Source organism: Phacochoerus africanus, chromosome 2 (assembly GCF_016906955.1).
Source record: "Phacochoerus africanus isolate WHEZ1 chromosome 2, ROS_Pafr_v1, whole genome shotgun sequence".
Taxonomy (NCBI): Eukaryota; Metazoa; Chordata; class Mammalia; order Artiodactyla; family Suidae; genus Phacochoerus; species Phacochoerus africanus.
In genome coordinates this window covers 18,829,301-18,854,155 of record NC_062545.1, presented here as the reverse complement: position 1 = coordinate 18,854,155, position 24,855 = coordinate 18,829,301, and the positions used below count along the sequence as shown (strand labels likewise).

Here is a 24,855-nt window from a genome sequence, read left to right as displayed (position 1 = left end):
AAAAGAACTTCCAATTTTGAGATTTATATTTTCATTAGAATATTAAGGGAATATCATAGAAAGCTAAGTCTTCTTTTTGGTCACATTAAATCCAAACTGCAGGTGAAAATTTTATTCAATGCCCACCCCACCCCCCAATTCCAGTCCTGTATAGATGAACAATTGACATTGTCTCAATCTTATATAAAGTGCCAGTAACCACATCAGACTCAAGCCCCTCCCCTACCAGATTGCTACCAATGGCTTCACTTACCTAGACATTTTCGAAGCCTACGTCAATCTGCTCCCAGCCTCAGGTCTATGAACGTGATCCTGCAGCAAAAGGTTGACTGTCATAATAATAATATGTCAAGTGTATCCAGACTTGGAAATGATCAACTATTCCTGCCCTCATTATGAGTGAGCCTAAGTATAATTTAGAATTATTTTTATTTACAGTTTTTAGGTGAAATTTGCATAGCATGAAATGCAGCCATCTTGAATGTACAAATCAGTGTTTTGACAAGTGCGTTCACCATGAAACCCACTGCTCAGTTAAGGTATAGATTATAGACCATTTGCATAAGCTTAGAAATCCCCTTAAGCCTCCTTGCAATGAATTCTGTCATCCCCGTACCTCACCCTCAAGCAAGTTTTGCCTCTTCATACAAATGAATCATATAAGAAGTATTCTTTTATGGTCTTTTTTTTTTTTAGGGCCACACAGGCAGCATATAGAGGTTCCCAGAATAGGGGGCCAATCGGAGCTGTAGCCGCCGGCCTTACACCACAGCCACAGCAAGGCCGGATCCTTAACCCACTGAGCGAGGCCAGGGATCAAACGCATGTCCTCGTGGATGTTAGTCAGGTTCATGAACTGCTGAGCCACAACGGGAACTCCCAGAAGTATTCTTTTACGCTCAACTTCTTTATTTCAGTATAGTGTCTACCTGTAGAATTCAACCACACTGTCATGTGCATTTGTTGTTTATTACTTTTTAAAGTTATGTAGTATTTGATGTATGAACATATTACAACTGTTTATCCATTCATCAGTTGACAGGTATTTAAATGGTTTCCCTCTTTTTGGCTAATATGAATGAGGCTATAATAAATGGTCTTTTCCAAGCCTTTTTGTGAATATGTTTTCATTTCTTTTGGGTAAAATGCTTGATAGTGTATCAAACTTATGGATCATAGTGTAAAATCTAGACACTTTTGAAAGGAAGAAAGCATCTGACCCAAAGGTTTTTATTTTGTCAGATGTCCATTGCTCACTCTCAAGAAGACCCAAATAAGCCCTCCTGGATTTTGAGGTTGGTCACTGAACACAATGAAGCAGAATTTTTTGAAGTGAAAAAAGACACAGAACGAGCAGATGAAATCCGAGCCATGAAGCAAGCCTGGGAGATGACGGAGCCAGGAAGATCGATCAAGGTCACCTGAATTTGAAAAGTTATCCTTTTACTTTGCATTCCCAGGTGTGGTCTGAAAGAAGAGCCATGTTGGTGAGATCACATAGTCTTTCCTTTAGGAAATATCTAGAATTTTGTCAGACATCAACTAACTAGATATTACGACCACATGTGGACACCTTGTGAAATGTTAGTCTTTGGGTACCCCGATGACTTGCAAAAGCAAAGCACATAACGGTGCCCCAAACTGTAGTTGCCTCGTCCTTTCCCATCATCAGGGATTAACACTGTCTCTCCTTAACACTCCCAACGAAGAGAGCATAAAAAAATGCTTATTACGTGCTTTCATGTACTTTGAACAGCCTGAATAGATTAAAAAGTATGTGCTGCCTTTTTGGAATACACCTGATCCCTATTTTAATATAAGAAGCAGTGCCACGGGGAAAAGTTGTTATTTGTGTGTGTTTCACGTCACTAGCTCAGGGTTACTGAGGCAGTTGACAAAGGTTCAGGAGACCTGGATCTAAAACCATATGCCCAGTGTATGCGTTTTAGGATTGCTTCTTCCTTAGTTCTCAAAATCACTGTCAAAGTCATGGATGGTTGAGAGTTTGAGTTTTTCTTTGATAATTCATAAGAGCTGGCCTGGTTCAGACTGCTGTATTCATTCACATCGTCCTGTGTCTTTTGAGTACTATTGAGATGGTGTTGCCTGTACCGTGTGTTTACAGTGTCTGTCTTTTAGGCTTCCCAGGCTCGTCTCCATTATCTCAGCCGGTTCATTAAGAAAACGCCTGACACCGAGTGTGTGCCTATGTCTGAGAGCCAAACCAAAGCAGGGGAAGAAGGTCAGTGGACCCTGCCCTGGCTGCCCCAGACGTGGAGCTGTTACTTGCACCTCTTAAAAGCTAGTCAAGAAGTCAGGCTTGGTCAAAAGAAAATTTTCAGAATCTATGTTCTTAAAGGAGTGTTAAAAATAAGTCATGATCCTGTAAGAAAATAGACCCTGAAGCACTTTCTTTTCACCAAGCAGGTTTTTACTTTTTCCCCCCAGGGAAAAAGTATATGATTTTCCCCATTTAAGAAAAGATGAAGTCAGAATAAGGGTGCAGCCTCATTAGAAGGTAGTGGTACGTGAACTTGAAGGCAGCTGTTACAACTGTCAATCTGGTACCTTTCTAATCACAATAGTGGTAAATAATAGCAATAAGAATCACAATAATGAATCTAATTGCTTTTATCGAGCTATCTGCCTTAGGCCTGGAACTGTGAAATACTAATAATTTCATCTTATACTGATACATCAACTCACTGATATATAACATTGTTTCCAACTTACCAATAAGGATATAGGTTCTGAGCAAAATTCACAAGCTACCCAGAGACAGAGCCGTTGTGCAGACAGAGCTCGCCATTTTCTCACAGACCCTTGGCTGCCGCCGTCTATCGTCACCCTGAGCTGTCCAGGGAGGCTGAAGACATTCACGTCTCAAATCATGCTTTTCCACTTTTACATCTTCAGGAGTGTGACTTGATAATCATTGTAAAAGTAATGCCCCTTAGCTTTCACACCAAGACTATAAACAACAGATATCTCCCAATCCTGTTATTCTAGGATGCTCAAAGTGCTTTATGTTTATTATGTCACTCTGACTCACAGTAGGTATAACATAAACATTACTCTCCTCACTTTACAGATTTAGAGACAAAGCTCAGAGGCTCGCCGTATCCTTCCTAAATCATACATCCAAAAAGTGACAAAGTTGGGATTAATACCAAATAGGCAGGGAGTGGATGGAAAATTACTTATAGGAATTTACTTAGGTAGCAAAGGTCAGGAAAGGGAAATTTGATTGACTATCAAGGGCAGCAGAAGAGGAGCTTAACTGGATATCAAGGGTAGGGGGATTCTCAATAAACTAGTTTAGCAGGATTTTTTGCTAAAACTGGGATTCATGACAAGTCAGGGATGAGGCCTGATGGGAAACAGAGCTGAGAGAAGACTGACCTTATCATACAACATACATGCAATAAAGGCACAAATCTTAAGCATATGGCATTATGTATTTTCACGTATGTGTATCCTCCAGAGCCACCATTCAGATCAAGATATAAAATACTTAATACATCCCAATAGTCCTCCTCATTCCCCTTCCCAGCCTTTTTCTTCCTTAAAGTAACTGTTAGTCTGATCTGACCTCTATCACCATGAATTAATTTTTCCTGTTCTTGAACTTAACATATTTGGAATCATACAGTATGTATTCTATATGTCTCGCTCCTTTTGTATGTGACTTCATAGAATGCAAGTTTTTTCAGTAACGCCTATGTCATATTGTAGTAGAGACATCATCAATGAAAGAGTCAGACACAAAGAGTCCCCTGAGTTTAGATAGCAGAGAGACCCTGTCATCAGGGAGCATGCTATGGAAGAAGTGGCAAATGAGCAAGGGCCTGAAGGATCTGACAAAATCAACAAGCAGTGAAAGTGGAGGGTCATCCCCTGCAGGGAAGGAGGAGCGCGAGCAGAGCACGCGGAAGGAAAATATCAGTAAGTGCTGCTCTTATTGCTCACATAACCACATCTTTTGAAGTAAAAATTCTAGAAGAGCTATCAAGTGAAGCATATGTGATGGCTAGGGTTAAACATAGAAAAATATGTATATACAAATACAGAGTCTTCATTTTGATTGTCACAATTGGTCATCTGCTCAAGGACCTGGTTACTACGTATTTACCCTCAAGATAAAAGTGGGCAAAAAATTTTTTTTAATAATTTTTAAGTAGCAGTTATATTTTTGTATAATTTCCTGTCTATGAGTAATAAAATTGCAGTGATCACATATACTGTTGTCACTAAACACAGATCTCTTTTGTTTTATCTGTAGTATGTTACATCTTTTATAATAAATTTTAAGTATTTGGTTTCTAAAATGTCCAAACACAGAAACTTTCAGTGGTGCACAAGCCATACCAATTGGTTCATTTCTGTATGATACGGATTTGTATGTATTGACTAAAATGAACCTAAATCCTCGATGGAGAGTGTTAGAAAAAAATTATCTTCCCACATACCTGACTTCCATGAGGAACAGTTTTCCCTAAGCAACTCTTGAACCTTCTGTTGCTGATGGGCTAAGTATGTCATCTGATTGATGCGTTTGGAAAGAATAAATTGGACTGCCCACAGGAACCCTAAGTCTCCTGCTCATCCCTGAGTTGAACAAGAAGAGCTGTGACAAAGGGGTGCTGAAAGGTTTGGTTAGTTCTAGGGTTCTCACATCAAGCTATACATACCTCACATCAAGTCAGGTACATATACACCTATTTCAAAAGAATAGTCTTTTTCTTTCTCTGCTTGTTCGAAACTCAGATAGGAAAGATATTTTGGAAGAAAGCATCCTCAGAAATGCCAATAATGGTTCTGTTCTCAAAATTCCTAAACCAGTCTGAGAATTTTTTAATTGAAACTTGATTATGGATAAACCATACTTTTGAGTGATTTTTCAGAGTGAAGAAGAAAATTCCAAATTTCAAAGGGCTCTTTACTATAATAACAAAAGATTCTGATACTTTTGAGCCTCTATAAGGGGTTAATATCTAAAATACTAAATAGCTCATACAACTCAATATCAAAAAAACCAGCAGCCCAACTAAAAATGGGCATAAGACCTGAACAGGCATTTTTTCAAAGAAGACATAGGCATGTCCAACAGCCAAATGAAAAGATGCTCAACATGCTAATCATCATGGATATGCAAATCAAACCCACAATGAGATATCATCTCACACTTGTCTGAATAGTCAGCACCACAAAGGCCACAAAGAACAAATGCTAGTGAAGATGCGGAGAAAAAGGAACACTTGTGACTGTTGATGGGAATGTAAATTGGTGCAGCCACTGTGGAAAACAGTCTGCAGACTCCTCAAAAAACTAAAAATAGAGCACTATATGATCCAGCAATTCCACTCCTGGGTGTACATCTGAAGAAAACAAAAACACTATTTCACGAAGATGCAAGCACCCCAGCATGCTCATGTTCATAGCAATATTTATTTACAATAGCCAAAATATAGAAGCAACCTAAGAGTCCATCAGTAGATGAATGGATGATGAAATTATATATATATACACATATATAGCATAATATATATTATATGATATATGGATATATATACTACTCAGCCATAAAAAGAATGACATTTTGCCTTTTGCAGCAATGTGGGTGGACCTGGAGGTATTGTGCTTAATGAAATAAGTCAGATAGAGAAGGAAAAATTTCAGCCTCATTCATAATAGCCAAAAGGGGGGAATACAATATATATATATCCATCAACAGATGAATGGATAAATAGTTGTAATATGTTCATACATCAAATACTTAACATTAAAAAGTAATAAACTACTAATGCAGTGTGGATGAATTCCACAGACAGACATTATATCGAAATATAGATGCTGAGCACAAAGAATACTTCTTGTATGATTCACTTGTATGAAATTTCAGAATAGGCAAAAGTTGCTTGAGGGTGAGGTATGAGGATGACAGAATTCATTGCAAAGAGGTTTAAGGGAATTTCTAAGCTTATGCAAATGGTCTATAATCTATACCTTATTGAGATGCAGTCTGGGCTAAGACGGAGCATTCAGGAAACAGGAAAGGTAAGAGTGAGCAAGGATGGCAGACCTAGAGGCCAAAGTAGTCTATCCTCAACTGCAGTGACAATGCCAGATCCTCACCCTGCTGAGCCACAAGGGAAATCCTTTATGTATTTTTTAAAAATGAAAAATTAATTTGATGTTACTTTTTAATGTTTTTAAAGTTTTACATTAGATTGTATTTCTGAATGAATATCCCTTTTAACAAGTTGTTATAAATTAAAAAATTAGCAATATTCCTGGAGACTTCTACAAGCACATGGGAAAAGTCAGATTAAATAGTCAGTGGGGTGGGGATGGGGGCAGGGGTGGGATTATTTGCATAGCAGAGTGAAGACCTGACATCTCCTCTCCCCCAAAAGCAATGATAACCTGGAAAAAAACTGATCCAGAAACATTTAAAAACTCTGAAGGCATACAAGCTAAATGAAAAATAGTTATTAAAAATAAAAAAGACAAAAGCAAATCAACTAGTTTCTTATTGCTTCTGTAACAAATAACCACAAATTTAGAGACTAATAACTAAGTAACAGTAACTTAGTGACTAATAACACAAACTTTTGGAAGTTCTAGAGGGCAGAAATCCTAAAATTAAGCTTCTGGCAGGGCGGCATCTCTCCTGGAGTCTCTTGGGGACAATCTGTTTCCATGTCTAGCTTCAAGGGCCATCCCACTTAAATGAAGAGGCTTGATGCCTCTTCCTCATATTCAAATCAAGCAGCATAGTAGCTGCAAATCTCTCTGTCTCTCTGTCTCTCTGTCTCTCTTTCTATCCCTCCCTCTCTGTTTCCTCCGTGACCATCACCTCATCTACTTCTTGGATTCTCACTCTTTCACTTGCCTTTCTTTTTCCCTTAAATGCGTTCTTGTGATTGCATTGAACCCTGCTGAATAATGTAAGATTATCTGCTCTCAAGATCCTTACCTTAGTTGCATCTGCAAAATCCTTATGAGGAACATATTCATACTTTTCAGCGATTAGGACATGGATATCTTTGGAAGTCTGTTGGTCTCTCTACCACTGTTAGCCTACCAGCCTACTGCAGGGATGTATCCTATTTTAATATGGGATTCTCTCATCAACCCCAAGGTCTGTAGCATGGTAGCCAGGAGAATCAGCAGCTTTGTTGCCAAGGCTAAAAGGGATTTATCTGATTTGAGGCGCCATGGAAAAGTTCTACACTCATGGATATTGTTGCAAGTATAGTGATCATGGTGGCAAGTAGTTGGAATAGCCAACATTATAGCAGCTTGAGATTGTGATACTGGTCAGGAAGAATAAAAAATCAGCCAAAAATTAAATAAAGAGATTGGGATAACAAAAGAGACATAGTGATTTCCACTTTCAACAAGGCAGGTTGTCCGCTTTAACCACTTGCAGTCAACATTTTAATGGAGGTTCTAGCCAGTTCAGTCAAGAAAAAGAAATAAAACACATCCATATCAGAAAGGAATAAGTAAAACTGTAAAACAGAAAGGAAGAAGTAAAATCAATGTGCTATATTGAAAATCCTAAGAAATCATAGAAAAAGAACCAAGAATATCATCTAGAACTAATATGAGTTTGGTGAGATCACATGATAGATTAATATAACAATTGCTTTCATTTCTACATATTATCCACGAAGAGTCAAAAACTGAAATTAAGACAGTTTCATTCACAATAGTATCAATAACAAATGTATGGACATAAATTTAACAAAAGTGAAAGACCTGTATACTGAATATTATAAAACATCTTTTAAGGAAATTCTGTAAGATCTAAATAAAGAGTAAGCAATGAGATCCTGATATATAGCACAGGGAACTATATCTAGTCACTTGTGATGGAACATGATGGAGGATTGTGTGAGAAAAAGAATGTATACACACACACATACGTATATATAAATACACATATATACATATATGTATATATATATATATGTAAAACTGGGTCACTTGGCTGTACATCAGAAATTGACAGAACATTGTAAATCAACTATAATAGAAAAAAAATCTTAAAGAGAAAAGAAAGAAAGAAGAGGCAGTCAGGAAGTTTCCTTGTGGGGCAGCAGGTTAAAGATCTGACAGTGATGCAGCTGGTTGCACAACTCTGTAAATTTACTAAAGAGTATTGAATTATATTTTTAAATTGATAAATCTTATGGTATGTAAATTATACATCTCATTTTTTGAAAAGAGAGATTAAATGATCTGGAAAGTCTGAATGGTTAATAGCTTAGTCTCTAAAATTTTTTTCTTAAATCAATTCCTGTGGATTCATATGAATCTGTGGGGTAAAAAACTACTATTACTTTGATTATCAGTGTTTGCTTGTTATATCTTGCCTATTCTCCTGGACTAAAAGTTTCTTGAAAAGTCAGATACTGTGTCTCAAAACATTTTTATATCCCACCCCCCATAGTGCTTAACATAGCTTTCACAGATAGACCAAGTTCTTTAAATATTAGATAATTTAACTGTTTATAAAGACATTTTGCAACAAAGTGTGACCTTTTTTTAATCTCTGCTTTCATTTACTATAATTAGAGTAATTTTCTTACTATTCTTATAGCGCATATTCATTTTTTCTATATTTAATTTATCTTTTTCATTTATCCGTAAGTATAGTTGGAATTGCCGTTGTGGCACAGTCGAAACAAATCTGACTAGTGTCCATGAGGACCTGGGTTCAATTTCTGGTCTGGCTCAGTGGGTTAAGCATCTGGTGTTGCTGTGAGCTATGGTGAAGGTTGCAGATGCAGCTTAGAGCTGGCATTGCTTGGCTGTGGTGTAGGCCAACAGCTACAGCTCTGATTCGACCCCTAGCCTGGGAGGGAACCTCTGTATGCGCGAGTGCAGCCCTAAAAACACCAAAAAAAACCAAACCAAAACAAAAACCTATAAGTATAGTAACACCAGCTGGAGGATAAATGTGAAATATAATTATATTTCAGTGAAGTCATTAAATCACATTAAAATCATATTAAGTAAGGCAAGTCCAAAGTATTTAAATTTAAATGAGATACACAATCTTTTAGTTAATCATTGTTGATGCTTTTTTTAAAGCCTGGGACTTTTTTTTTTTTAAACAGGGCCTCGTTCACGATCGCCAACAATTTTGGAAATGTCTCCACAACTTATTCGGAAAAAACTACAATGTGTAGACTTAAGTCAATATGTACAGTAAGTTTCATAAACATGATTAATGCCAACATCTGAGTTCCTAGAATTTTGGGTAGATTGTCAATAGGCAGTTGTTAAACAACTGAAAATTTAAAATTAAATAATGTACTTTCAGTGTATTTAGATTTTTACAAGTACATGACTTGCATCTCAAATTTAGTAAATATTTTATAAGTTAATTATAAAAGCATTTAAATGTTTTCTGATGAGATTAAATTTGTTGCCTGGTTAAGGTGAGTTGATCTATGGAAAACTTCCATCATACCTGCTGCTGTTATTTAATCGAACTTTCTTAAGAACTAAACAGTAGCACCAATAGAGAGAGTTACCCTAAGAACATTTTTAAGTTCGGAAACATTTTCAAACCTATTTAGCTTCATAAATTAAAAAAAAAAAACCCTAAGAAATATTCTCATAGTTTCAGACACCAATTCCACAAACATCTCTTCACATAGCACATCTAATTTTGCTGATATTTTTCTAAAATAATTTCCTAAAATATTAGTGACTTAATAAATGGAGCATAGTCCACATAAAAATAATGGTTTATGATTTCTGGTCCTAATATTTGATTTGATTTGAACCACCACCCTGTTGATATGATTTTTAATTGTTTGAGTGCTAAAGTTCATTCCTGAATTTTCAAAGAATTTATGTATCCCTTTTGATGTTTTTAAATCAAGGAAAACAGATACTGATATTCTGCTGCAAACGGATGAACTGAATCAGCAGCAGGCAATGCAAAAGGCAGAGGAGGTTCATCAGTTTCGACAATATAGGTCCAGAATCCTCAGCATTCGAGACATTGACCAAGAAGAAAGGTTGAAATTAAAGGATAAAGTTTTGGAGATGTACGGGGAAATGCAGGTGAGTTCAAAAGTGCATATACTTCCATCGCAGCCGACAAATTCTTTTGTAATATTAAAAAGATACTAGCACAGGATACTATATCCAATCTGCTGAGATACACCATGATGGAAAATAATATAAAAGAGAGAATGTATATATATGTATATATATGTATGAGTGAGTCACTTTGCTGTACAGCAGAAATTGGGATGACACTGTAAATCAACTATTCTTTAATAATTTGTTTAAAAAAGATACCGTAGAATATTATAGCCAGGTAGAAAGAAGTCTTGAAAACATTCAGTTCCCAAGTTCTCAGAAAATTGGCAAATTGATTATACACATCTAATTTACTCACCCCCTAAAGTCCTTCTGAAATACAGTATTGGAAATCTATCCACAAAATGGGAAGAATGGGAATGAAGACCACAGCAAAATATTCGTCAAGTTGGAAAGCAGTTGGAGGAAGATTAAATTAACAGACTTGAGGCCGCTGACTCCTAAACTGGCAGTAGAAAAACTCTTAAGAATCAACCCATTTTGCTCCACGGACTCCCCCACAGGCTCAGAAATTGGTGGCTGGTAGCATCAGCCTTGTTAAGAAGTGAAAGTGATGGGAGTGCCCATCCTGGCACAGCAAAAAAAGTGAACGTGAAGTGAGAGGGAGAAAAAGGCTTTGGGTTTGGTTAGTTTAAAGCTACTTTGGAAGCAGTTAGAATCTCAGGTTACCACCTTGACTTTTTGTAGCCAGATGACTGTCACTCTATCCCAGCAGAAGGCTCAATGTGCTTTGTTTACACATAATCCAAAAAGGCGGGGGGGGGGGTGGTGGAAGTGAGAGATCAAGCTTAATCATAAAGAGAAGTATCATTATACTAGAAATGGGGAAGTTTGATAAGTGTTACATGGATGACTTTCACTATGGAGGGTGAAGGTTTTTTTTTTTTCCTCTCTTTCTCTGCAGCAAACACATACACACTCCCAAAGACTCCCTCTAGGGAGGAAATAGATGCTAAGATGCAAACATAATAATAAATACATTGTATAATGTGATAGAAAGGGACTAGTATTGAGAAAAAAATAAAACAGAATCAGAACACGATGTTTCAGAAGAGATGGCTGGTGCAAAGGCCCTAAGGAAAGAGCATAGTGGATGTTTTAGCAGAAGAACAGCAAGGAGGCCAGAGCTGTTGGTGTGGAGTGAGCAGGGTAGATGAGTGGAAGAGAGGTCAGTGAGGACGTGGGGAGAGGCTGGTGGAGAAGATAATCATGCAGGACTGAGCAGGCCGCTGCAGAGACTTTAGCTTTTATTCTGAGGGAAATATGGAAGCACGACAGGGTTCTAACGAGCAGAGGAGTAGCATGATTTGACTTATGCGTGGAAAGGTCTGCTCTGGATATTGTGTGAAGAACAGATTAGTATCAAAGAAGAGAGATCTGTGAGAAGACTACTGCAGTAAGCATGTAAGAGGTAACAGTGCTTCCTACCAAGGCCATGGTGAAAAGCAGCTGAACTCTGGATATGTTTTGAAAATAGCATCAACCAGATTTCCGGATGGATTGTTGGTATCTTATGAGAGAAAGAAAGGAGTAAAGAAATACCATACTTTTGGGGGGCTTAAAACAGTAGAAAGGATCACGTGCTATCATAGCTGATGGTTGGAAGGATACATAACATTTCAATTTGGAACCATTTTTTTTGGCTATATCTATTCTATGAAAACAAGACTATTATATAGTCATGTGGAAATGCTGAGTAAAAGTTAGATATGTGATTTTGGAATGTGGGCAAGAGATCTGGCTGGAGATTTAAAAAAAAAATGGGGGACCCAATCAGTGTATAAATAGAATGTAAAGCCTTAGGGTCAGAGAAGCTCTAAGCAAGGGGAGAGGCCTCAGATCTGGGTCATGGCCGCCTCCACATAAGAGACGAAGGAGAAAGGGAGAAATCAGCCCAGGTGACTGACAGGGAGCAGATAGCAACGTAGAAGAACAATTAAGCGGATGTGACGTCCAGGAAACCAGGTGGCCTCCGGAAGGAGAGGGTGTGCTTAAGTAAGACTAGGAATGAGAAATGATCTTGGCTTTAGATAATATAGGTCTTCTGTGTCCTTGATGACTACGCTTTTTCTGAAATGGTGAGACTGGAAACCACATTGTTAACAAAGATAAGCATTCCATTAGGTGATATTATTTAGAAGTTCTTCAAGTACAAATCAGATACAGTTTGTCGAGGCTAGAATACGTGTGGCGAACTACTCATTTATGGCGTGAGAGACACACCCAGCTGCCTATTTTATATCGATGATCTCTGAGCCCATTTAAAGCAGATAACTGCTTTGCCAAAATCTCTGCTTATTTCTTCCTTCACCTTTCTCTTTCTTTTTCTTCTACTGATGCTTTTATTTGGCATTCTGTAAAATCTCATATGCCCTTTGCTGTTATCTCATGTTTTACGCATCCATAAACATTTGAGACCACAGCCTCGTTTTCATCTTTCTTCAGTCATTTGCCACATGCATCCAATGGCATGAGGAAAGGCTAGAGAGAGTGCAGTTTTTTTCTGGAATCAAAATAAGGCTGTCTCTGTGGCGCTTATTTGTTTGGACTTCTGTTTTGCAACAGGACTCCTTAGATGAAGCCCGGCAGAAGATCTTCAATATCCGGGAGGAGTACAGAAACAAGTTGCTGGAAGCGGAGCGCTTAAGGTTGGAGGATCTGGCTGCAGAGGAAGCCGCCAGCCGTGTGGAGCCAGAAAAGAAGGGCCCGGCTCCTAACTCACAGAAAAAAAATAAAGGAAAGAAGCAGTAACCCGGAGAGGCCCCATACTTCTTTTTCTCTGAGGAAGAAGAAAAACTTATTTTTAATTATCTATGACTTTGCCTTTGATAAAAAAAAAATGTATTAGGTCAATTGAAAGTAGATGTTTTCTCACCTTAGACATAGTTTCTGAGTTTTAATGTTAATGAATTAGTTTTTCCCAGGAAGCTATTATTTGAGTTAAAATTTTTCTAATGTCCATAAAGGTAGCCTAAAATTATTCAGAATGGAACAAAATGTATGTGTCTCACTCCGAATTGCTTCTCTTTTAGTTAGTATTAGAACAGGACCATAAGGGGTCAAACAGGACTGCCTTTGAAAAGTTTAACAGCGAGAAAAATAGCTATTGTTCATTTGTCCCTAAAGACTTTAAAATGTTTTTAAAATTGCTTCAAAATCACTAAACAGATAGTTAACAGTCTGTATCAGTATAGATTCAAGCATGAAAAAGCATGCTCAAAATAAAAAAATAATTTTTTTAAAAATTTAAATAAAAATATGCTTCAGACTTGTGCTCTTTCTTTCTTTCTTTCTTTTTTTAAGGAGAACATCAGCAAACGCCCCTCACTGGGCAAGAACTTTTGTGGGTCAAGCACACACACAAAGTGTTAGAAGTACAAATCCTAACAGTGAGTCAGGGGACAAGCCAGGCCTAAAGAAAATGGTCACCTTTGTTACGTGTTCCAGCACTGTATTTGTCATAACACACAACATATTCATGTATGCTAGTTTAAAAAAAAAAAAATGCAGTGAGCGTCTTAACTGGGACACACAGTAGGAAACTGACTTTCCCCAAAGCACACTTTCATGACTTTCTCAGATGAAAATTCCCATAGCATTTCTGAACCAGTCAAAGCTGTTTCACTTGGATTTTTGTTTTTTCATTAATTTTAAATCTTTATTATTAAAATTTTAACTCTTTATACATATGTATTTGTAATTTTAATTAAATATGGAAACACATGCATTGCTTCTCTATTACTCTTTGCCTACACTTTCCTTCACTACCAGTCCCCCCCCCCCAGAAATAATTCATGGTAACAACCTATATGGATGTTTCCATTTTTCACTCATCTCATATAATTATACATCATTTTATTTTATATCATGGCTTGTTTTACAAATTGACATTTTATCATGCAGATCTCACTGTATCTTGATTTTTCTCATCAAACAATACGAAATCTCTTCTAGTCAAAAGTATTATTTTTAATTACTATGTAATATTCCATGGCACAATGTACCATAATTTATTCAACTAATTCTCTATTGAGGAACACTTTGGTTTTAAATTTTTACCATACTGTCTACTTGAAAATTTGTGTGCGGGTTTGTATCAGGATATTCAAGTACATGGAGTTCCTGCTGTGGGAGAGCAAGTTAAGGATCTAGTGCTCTCTCTTTGGTGGCAAGGGTTTGATCCCTGGCCTGGATCACAGCTGCAGCTCTAATTCAATCCCTGGCCTAGGAACTTCTATATGCTGCAGTAAGGCCAAAAAAAAAAAAAAAAAAAAAAGAAGGACATTCAAGTACAGTTAATCTTCAAACCACACAAATTTGAATGTGCAGGTATAAAAACATTTATTACACAGATATTTATCATTAAATATATTGGAAAAACATTTTGGAGATATGCAACAATTTGAAAAAATAACTCACAGGTGAACTGCATAGCCTAGAAACATTTTTAAAAATTAAGCAAAAGGTATGTCATGAATGCATAAAACATATGTGGATACTAGTGTATCTTATCATTTACTACCATGAAATGTACACAAATGTATTATAAAAAGTTAAAATGTGTCAAAATAAATACTTACAGATCATACATGGTGCCATTTGTAGTCAAGAGAAATGTAAACAAAGATGTGGTGTTCAAGTTATCTGCAGTCTATAATAATTCTGTAGCCACTTCCTGTTACTTTTGCAGCCAGCTCAAATGTTGTGCATACCCTCTTAAAATGTCATGGGAGGCTAATCATCTCCATGTAAGCAGTAATCTCTTCATCAAATGGCATATCAGTAAAAAGTGATCTCTAGCGATTGAGAATTTTTCATGGTAGTTAGTGCAATACTATAAAACTTGAATAACACCAGGGGACCCATATGATACTGAAAGTGATCCCCCCCCAGAAAACAGAGAAAAGTCATGACATTTCAAAAAAAAAGTTGAATTGCTTGATAGGTCTCATAGATTGAGGTCTATATCTGTGGTTGCCCACCATTTCAAGATAAATGAATCTGGCATTAAAAAAAAGAAAAAAGAAAATGAAAGGAAATTTATGAAGCAATCATTGCAGCTATGCCAGCAGGTGCAAAAACTTTCTGTTTTTTGAGAAATATCTTTTTATCTTGTACTCAAAATGCAGCTTGTGTATGGGTGCAGGATTGCTATAAGAAAGGTATCCTTATACACACTAAAATGACTTGAGAAAAAGCAAAATCATTACATGACAACTTAAAGCAAAAGGAAGTTGAAGGATCTAAAGCTGGAGAATTTAATGCCAGCAGAAGATGGTTTGATAATTTTAGAAAGAGGTCTGGCTTAACAAATGTCAAGATAACAAGAGAAGCAATTTCTGCCGACCCAGAGGCAGCCAGCAGATGGGTTCCCAGAAGCCATTAAGAAAATGATGAGAAAGGATATCTGTCTGAACAGGTTTTTAATGTAGACAAAAGTTATCTTATTCTGGAGGGAAAAATGCCACACCGGACATTTATTAGTAAGGAAAAGAAGAAAGAACCAGGATTTGAAGCAGGAAGGAACAGGCTAAGTCTACTGTTTTGTTCAATGTGGTGGGGTTTATGATCAGGACTTCCTTTAACTATACATCTGCTAATCCTAAGCCAATAAGGGAAAAGATAAACACCAGCTGTCAGTCTCTGGGTTGTACAGCAAGAAGGTCTGGACAATGAGACCCCTTTTCCTGGATTAGTTCCATTGATGCTGTGTCCCTGAAGTCAGAAGTACCTTGCCGGTAAGTGAGTGCCTTTTAAAGTTCTTTGGATATTGGACAATGTCCCCAGTCACCCAGAACCCCATGATTTCAACATTGAAGGAGTCTTAAGTTTTCTATCTGCCCCCAAACACAATGCTCTAATTCAACCTCTAGATCAGGCCTAATAAGGACCTTTAAGAATCACTACACATGGGACTCTAGGCAAAGGATGGCCAGTGCTATGAAAGAAAACCCTGATAGAGGGAACATCATGACAGCCCAGAAGGATTACATTATTGAAGATGTATCATTGCCATAGGAAAAAAAAAAAAAAAGGCCCTAAAAACCACCAAGCTCAAAACAATTCCTACTGAAGAAAACTGCATCCAGATGTTATGCATAACTTCACAGGATTTATGACAGAGCCAATGAGGGAAATCATGAACGAGATTGTGGATATGGCAAAAATGATGGGGGGTGAAGTGTTATAAAGATCTTGTAGGAATTCTAAAGCTAATAGACACTGCACCAGAGGAATTAACAGAAGACGATCTGATGGAGGTGAGTGCTTCCAAACCAGTACTGGATGATGAGGAAGAAGGCTTAGAAGAAGCAGTGCCAGAGAACAAATTGACATTAGACAAATCTGACAGAAGGGTTCCAATTATTCGAGACTCATTTTACAACCTGGTCCCTTCTATGATACGGGCACTGAAACGAAAACAAACAGAGTAAGAAGGATTGGACTTGTATAGATACATTTTTAGAGAAATAAAAAAGCAAAAACAAACAAACAGAAACTACAACATATTTCCATCAAGTTACACCACACCGAGTGCACCTGCTCCCCCTTTCACCTCCTCCCCCTCTTCCGCCTCTCCCACCTGAGAAAGCAAGACCAACCCTCCTCTTTCTCCTCCTCCTCAGCCTACACCTTGTGAAGGCCATGAGGATGAAGACCTTTATGATGATCCACTTCCACGAAATGAATAGTAAATCATCACAGTGCCTTACCGTTAATAAGCTTATCTGCAGTGAACATGTGCGTTCGTGTGAAAATCTATTACCTATATGGCAAGGACTGAATAAGACTTTTTTGTCATCATCATCATCATTGTTTAAATATTCATTCAGCTGGAGTTCCCATCATGGCGCAGAGGAAACGAATCCAACTAGGAACCATGAGGTTACAGGGTTCGATCCCTGGCCTTGCTCAGTGGGTTAAGGATCCGGCGTTGCCGTAGCTGTGGTATAGGTCGCAGACGCAGCTTGGATCTGACATTGCTGTGGCTGTGACGTAGGCCAGTGGTTACAGTTCGGACTAGACCCCTAGCCTGGAAACCTCCATATGCCCAGGGTGCAGCCCTAAAAAAATAATAATTCATCCTTCAGATCCTCCTGAATGTTCTATATGGAAGTAGATCACCTATGCTTACACAGACACAAGGTGAGTGATATTTAATATAAAATTAATGTGTTAGTTTTCTTAATGTTTTCAAACTTTGCTCTTAAAGAAATATATTGCCATACAGTATGCCTTGCACGCAATTGAAGAAATTGCATATCAGCCTATCATCACAGGTAAATGGCATCTTAAAAAAATGTAACATTATTTCCAATACTGTATTATGGATATGACTGTTATATTGGATACCATAAAATTTTTATGACAATTCACTCCCTAGTATATAGGCTAGGTTACCGTGAAGAAATTGTACTAATTACACTAGGCAATCATAGATGTATCACCATTTCTTAACTATCAATGCATGAATTGTTATACCTATAAATAAATATGGACTTCTTTTTCACAGCATCTTTTCATTTGTTTTTGCCTCACTCGCATCGTATGGAAGATCCTGGGCCAGGGATTGAACCTATGCCTCAGCAGCAACCTGAGCCACTGCAGAGAAATCACTAGATCCTTAATCTTTTGTGCCACAGTGAATACTTTTTCATTTTTGAAGTCTAGTGTTAGTCATTAGTATAACATCTACAGTATTTTGTATCATTTAAGACAATATTGATGCACATACTGACAGATGATTCACCTTGTAAACAAAGTAAGTTTACATTTTCAATAAATCCATTACAATACTGTAAATGTATTTTTCTTCCTTATGTTTTCCTAAAAACATTTTCTTTTCTCTGGTTTACTTTATTGTAAGACTACATATAACATACAAAATATGTGTTAACTCTTTATGTCATCAATAAGGCTTCTGGTCAAAAATAAGCTATTAGTAATTGAGTTTGGGGGAGTCAGAAATTATACTTGATTTTCAACTGCACAGGGATTGACATCCCTAACCCCTACATTGTTCAAGTGTCAACTGTAGTAATATTGGTATTTTTAATTCCCTTCAAGTTAGGTGAAATTCAGCTGCAAGTATATATTTTGACTACACTAGAAATACATGGTATATTAAATAATAGTTACAATGTTCATACCTATACCTGAATTTATTGAAAATGCAACAGGTTCACATACAGACTGACCTACAGGTGGTTTGCAGTTGTGACTCAAATATTTGGAATGAGGTTGCTATTGGTGATACATTTTCCAAAACAGTGAACAACCCTTTTCAAAGATAACAATGTTTAGTCTGCCCTTATTGTACACAACAGTTGCATTCCTGAAATAGTCAGTGAACTTTAAGACTGCAAAAACTACTTATCTCTTAATATATCTTATGAAATTATGTTCTTGGTTCACCACCTTCCTTTTAGACTACACGAATGATGAGCCATTAAAATCATACAAAAGAGGTAAGATAATTCCTTACTGTATGTAACACTTTAAAAAAATTGAGAGGTGTCTAAAATTCTTGGCTTTTACTACTAAATAGCAGTAGTTCTCTCCTATTATTGGGACAACCCAAAATGCCCCACCACCAGTAATTCCTAAATATTCTCTCCCACTGAGATGGCATTTTTCCCACTGAGATCATCCTCATGTAGAAAAACAGTAGAGATTGCTGGGAAACTGAATATAGTTACGTCTGTGGATCAGAGTTAATAAATAACTCTATTAGAATACATAGCCATATAAGTGTTCTCCATTTGTTGATTGAGTTAAGCGAGGTTGAGCTATGAAGCATATTGCAGTTCCTACAATCCTGAGACTGTTGACTCCAACAAAGTATATGGCTCACCATTTGGTTTCTTTCTTCCTAATTTCCTACCTCCTACCTCTGCACAACCTCCTAAGTACTTTAAGGTCAACCCCTCCTTTCTCAGGGCCTCTTGTAAAAGCAGAGAAATAGTTTTCCTGTTCTGCAGTCACAGGCCTGCCTCTGAATCAGTAGTAATAATCCCCAGGGTGCAACTCTGATGATAATGAATCATCATTACAAGAGCAATTTAATTCCTCAGTGCCTCCAACACCTCCACTGAAAGAATAGGATTGTGGCTTTTCCATTTGCAAAATCAAAAGTGTTCACTCAAGTATTTTTTGAAATGTAACAAAGGACAGTCTTCATTTCAGTGAATCAGAAAATTGCTGACAACTTCAATAAACTTTTAACTGGCTTCTAGATATCACATTTCCAAAAACATGAAATAATGACTTCTAGTCTTGAGGCCCCTGTCAAACTATTTGCACATATTGCATATATTCTGTATATGAAATGTTGCACAGATTCTGACATGTTGGCTAATATTTATCTTGCATCTCTGTCTCATTCAAAAGAAACCTTTGCATCCACTGACTTTTGGAAAATAGGAAAATAGAGGGAGAAGTGGAAAAAAGAGCCATGTAATATGGGACCTTGCCTCAGAGAAGAAACTGTGTGCTGCCACTCTCAACCCCTGGCTTCCTATATAATAAATCATTGTTTATACATGATTTACATACATACATACACACACATATATTCATACATATGTATATTCAACCTATAACTTTAAACAATTCTAACTTTATTCCAATAAGTCAAACACTTTTAATATATTTTGTTAACTATAAATATTCACTGATCTGTAAATCCCTTCCCCATCTGGCATATAATATAATGACACTCTTTATTTTCAATGTTTATCAAACTGATGATTTCAGAATCACCAATTCAGATAGCATATAGATGTCTCTTTCATTCCACTGTAGGTGGTTGATATATTTAGACAGATACAAAGAAAACTTATTAAAAATGATGTTTGCCTTAGTGGAAAAGATTCCAAATTAAAAAGTTACATAGTAAAGACTTATCAGTTGATATTTAAATAATTAAATAAGTCATGATTATACCTCATGGGTGAAATTGGGCTAAGTTGGTTAATATCTTTATAACATTTTATGGATTTGAACATCTACATGTTGTTTTCAACAGGAAGGTCAGTTTAAACTTGTGCAGATGACCAAAATTATATTAGATACAACTTCATCAATGACTGTTTCATTAACTAATAAGATAATACAAAATTGTTGCTCTATATTTTTTTCTCAAGGATCTTTGAAGTTTTCATGTATTTCTCCATGAACTCGGTCAATATTTAACTCTGTTGCTTGTAAAGTAGCATGTATACAAAGCCTGCATATTTTACAATAGGATATAAGGAAAACAACCTTTGGCAAATAAGTTTGTATAAGGAGCTTTATTTCCATAGCAAAGCATCTGAGGTCACCAGATTGACTTTTAAAAGTTAACACTCTATGAAAATAGTTTTTAGAATAGTCAGCTTGAATTCAAAAGATGATTTCCAACAGACATCATGATCCATACAGACTCTTTATCTTTACTCATCCTTTTTCACTAACATTTTAGTCATCTGTAAGTACGAAGAAGAAAGCAGGAAAAAATCCAAAGAGTTTCATGTGTGTTTTACAGATATAATTTTAAAATTTCCTAAAGGGAAGTGAAAATTCCTCATATATCATCTGCACATTTCAATAACCCTTGGCCTTCAGTATCCTGGATACTTCAAATGTGGCCAAAAAGCTCTATTTTTTCAGTTGTGTCATTATTGTTTAACTACTTTGTCACACTAGGATCATTTATGATACTTTCTATAAAGACTTTTTCTCTGTTTTCTAATGGTTTATAGTTTCCTTGAGTGCCAGGACTACATCATAATTGCCATATATTATGCATCTTAATTACCCACAGATTAGAACATGATACCACACACAGTAGGCTCTCAGCAGATTATACTTGAATACATTTTCATAATTGGGGCTATTAAGCTGATGTTAAAATGGGCCTAAGTCAATGCCTATGATCATTTTCACAAAATGTATTAGAATGGCTTTCAAGTGAAAATACTAAAAAATACAGTTTACAGAGCTTTAGAAAAGATGTATACCATTAAAAGACTGTGTTAACACCAGATGGCCAATTGTCAACAATGTTATTTTGCAACATTCACAGAAGACGTATATCATAGCCTAGTTGAGACAGCTTCATTCTCCAAGTAGGATCTTAATCTATACCCATGAAAGCAACCAGGGATCTCATAGTCAGGCAGTTAAAATGAGCATATTCCAAACCTGTGACACTCTGTGTCTTTTACTGACGTCTTTGGCCAGAGGGCATCCCTTTATTTGATTCTTGCCCTTTTTCCGCCACACAACTCCCATATACAAGTATATACAATTGTGGGTTAGAGAATAAACAGTAACCACACCCATCACTGCTTCGTAGCAATTCTGAAATCCCTCAGGGTAGATGTTGTGAAAGTCCTCTTCCAAGCAATAGGGAAGAGCTTGGATCAGGTCTGACTCTGCTCTCTAGAAAGACCTTTCTGTTCAGTGGATCTCCATGAACAGAATTTTTTCTTGTCTGTTATACTTTTTTGCCACCTCTGAAGTGACTGTTTGAAAGTATGTCCTTCCTAGAAGCTGACGAGTGTTTGCATGTATCGTAGTTCTTCAAAATTCCTGTAGGTATATTGTATATGGATAGAGATAAGAATAGAATAACTGTGATGATAATCATAAAAACAGCAAAGTCAGTTAAAAAAAAAAGGATAGCAAAAATTTCTATTCTTATCTTCCCAGGAATCTGTGGATACTGTAATGTACATTTCATTTCCTCTCTCTATCTGCCCTGAATCCTGTTTTCTGAGTGGTCTTTTGTTTGTTTGTTTATTATTGTTTTTTTGTGGTTTCATTTTTATTAGCAACAGAAGAGCTAAAGCTGAGTCATGAGCATCTCAAAGTGACTGTTCATTATATTAGGATCTGTTACCTCATTTGCTGTCCTTTCTGGCCTGGGTTTTTCTTCAAATCTATGAGTTATTCAGAGTTCCCGTGGTGGCTCAATGGCTTAAGAATCCAACATAGTGTCTGTGAGGATGCGGATTTGATCCCTGGCTTCCCTCAGTGGGTAAAGGATCTGGTGTTGCTATGAGCTCCAGACTCAGCTCAGATCTGGTGTGACCGTGGCTGTGGCATAGGTTGGTGGATGCAGCTCCAATTCGATCCTAGCCCGGGAATTTCCATATGCCTCAGGTATGCTGTAAAAAAAAAGAAAAAAATCTATGAGTTACTCAAATATCTCTCCAGTGACTTTTTTTCTTAAGTTAACCAGAGTTTGTTTCTGTTATATATAACCAAAGAATCATAACTTATACACGCAAAACTCATTTTGGGTTCTATTCCTTGAATTAGTTTCTATTTGAGGGATTCTGAAATTTAGAATACATACTTTAGCAGTTTTCAAAAAAACAATGACCTACATTCCAGAGCAAAGGTTCTTAAACTGGAGGCTTTGAGTGGGCTTTAGGTGACCCCTGAGCCTCCTGTAATTAGATATATTTTCTTTTGACAAAATCTGTAACTTTCATCAGATTATTAAGAAGTCTCTAACCCATAAAATTCTAACAACTACTTCTCTAGAAATTTATTTTTAGTTTTCAATTAGCATGTGAGAGAGTAAAAAAATGATTTTCTTTTAGTGGCTTTTTTTTTTTCCCTTTGAAGAATGGCTTAATACGTAGTCAACTTGGAGACATTTACTTGGAAATAAAGCTCTTCAGTATTTATTAGAATGTATCGGCAAATGTTATGAAATTTATTTACTTCTCTGGAGGGTTTTTTTGTTTGTTTGTTTTTTGCTTTTGCTTTTTAGGGCCACACCCAGGGCATAGGAATTTCCCAGGCTAGAAGTTGAATCGGAGCCACAGCCTATGCCACAGCCACAGCAACACCAGATCTGAGCTCCATGTCTGAGACCAATACCACAGCTCACAGCAACACCGGATTCTCAACCCACTGAGCAAGGCCAGGGAGCAAACTCGAATCTCCATGGATACTAGTCGGGTTCACCACTGCTGAGCCACAGCAGGAACTCCTCTGGAGGTTCTTAAACAGAGTATAAGTCATCTAGTTTAAATCTGTCCTCAAAAAAATTGAGTTGGACATCTTATCAATGTTTAACCTTTTCCAACCCTATGTTTTAAAAATTGTCTTCTGAAAAAAAAAATAGTATCTAAATACAAAATACTGTTTGGTGTCAGAACTCTGTGCCAGCAGTTATTAAGAAGGAAATAAGAAGAAAGAGATTTAACTGGAAGGTCGTCAGTTAAGAAGTAGAGGTGGAGACTCTGCAGTAGGACGGCCATGTGGGAGGCAGAGAACTGGGTGTGTACAGAATCCTTGGCAGGAGCTAATACACTCATCCAAATGTTGCACTTGAAAATGTCAACATTATTTTTTTTTCAGCAAACAGATCTCTTTATTTTCATAAAAGGATTAAACAGATTCAAAAACAATGACAAGAAAAATAAGAGGGTTTCAATTAGAGGAAAACAGAATGCTGATGCAAATACAAAGCTTGGTGGGCTTTGGTGTTACTGCAAATCTGGTGGGATAATTAATTGAAAGGTGTTTCCTCTCCAGGCAGCTCTCAGTAGAACTCAACAGCTATCCCAGTGTGCACAGCTGTTTTTTTCCACTAGTTAAAGACAGAACATGAAGAAAACTGCCTGTGATTTACACTGCCAATGGAATGTGCAAGATCAGTACACTTATTCAAGTTGGAATTTAGCCCAGACTCTATTTTTGTCAAAGGAAAAAGGGAAAAAAAATGGCTTAAGCATTTCAATAAAGTATAAGAACATTGGTTCATTGGGGCTATAGCACACCTTTCCAGTCTCTCGGATTTCCGTTCAGTTCTGCATAAAGTTTCACATGCTTTTCTTGATAGACCAGTACCTTTTTAGTTTAAATAAGCAGTTGCTTATCTATTTGGTTTTTAAAAGATATCTATTTGAGAAACCCTGACTTCTAGTCTTGTCTGTGCTCTTCTCCACTAAGCAGACCTATAAAATCTGGAAAAGACGTCAGAGAACACCAACGGAGACTTCTGGAGGGTTGTAGGAAAGCGAGCTGTTCTTGGATCCCAGAACTGGAGGAACAGCACAGGAGCAAGGCCATCTTTCTTCACTCCACACAACAAAGAAGACCACCCAGACCCATTGTTTTCTGATCACCAAACTAGCAAAAGAAAGCAATCAAGGTAGGTTCACTTTTTTCCCCATTAGAATGGGAATCCTTCGGACAATATCAGCTAAGCTGACACCACAGGCAAGGATAATCAAATGGGAGCCCCACCACAAATAAGCAGTTAGAGAAACTATTACAGTTCCTTGCCAAGCCTGCAACTTCCCTTTTTTCCATGAGATACCAAGGCAGATTCCAGGATCTGGCAGGAGGAACACAGCTATAGAAGCATCTTTGTCCCTAGGGAGCCAAGATTCTCTAGAGCACAAGCCCTAGAGTGACTGAAACAATATTGACAGAGGAGGAATTCCTCTCCCCAATATTAAGGCTATTTAGCTATTATAATCAAAACAATATGATGTTGGCAGCATGGTAGACAGTAGATCAGTGGAACAGAATAGAGGACCCAGAAATAGATCCACACAAGTATGCCTAACTAATTTTTGACTGAGATGCAAAACCCCTTCAATGGAAGAATGATAGCCTTACAACAAATGGTACCAGAGCAAATGAACCTCCACAGACAAAAAGAAAAGAAACAGATAAAAGAACCTCAGCCTAAACCTCTTGCCTCAAACACAGTTT

At 37.0% G+C, this 24,855-nt stretch overlaps 1 protein-coding gene across 1 annotated transcript in view; it reads left to right on the top strand.

The window, feature by feature from the left end:
* ADGB (androglobin) overlaps positions 1–13,409 on the top strand; it is a 160,083-nt gene extending 146,674 nt beyond the window's left edge. Inside the window, exons 31-36 of the mRNA XM_047769989.1 lie at positions 1,243–1,416; positions 2,140–2,242; positions 3,736–3,945; positions 9,132–9,222; positions 9,906–10,089; positions 12,697–13,409. Coding sequence (XP_047625945.1) covers positions 1,243–1,416; positions 2,140–2,242; positions 3,736–3,945; positions 9,132–9,222; positions 9,906–10,089; positions 12,697–12,882 — 948 coding nt within the window. The 3' untranslated portion in view covers positions 12,883–13,409. The remainder of the gene's footprint in view (positions 1–1,242; positions 1,417–2,139; positions 2,243–3,735; positions 3,946–9,131; positions 9,223–9,905; positions 10,090–12,696) is intronic.
* Positions 13,410–24,855: the final 11,446 nt, after the last annotated feature.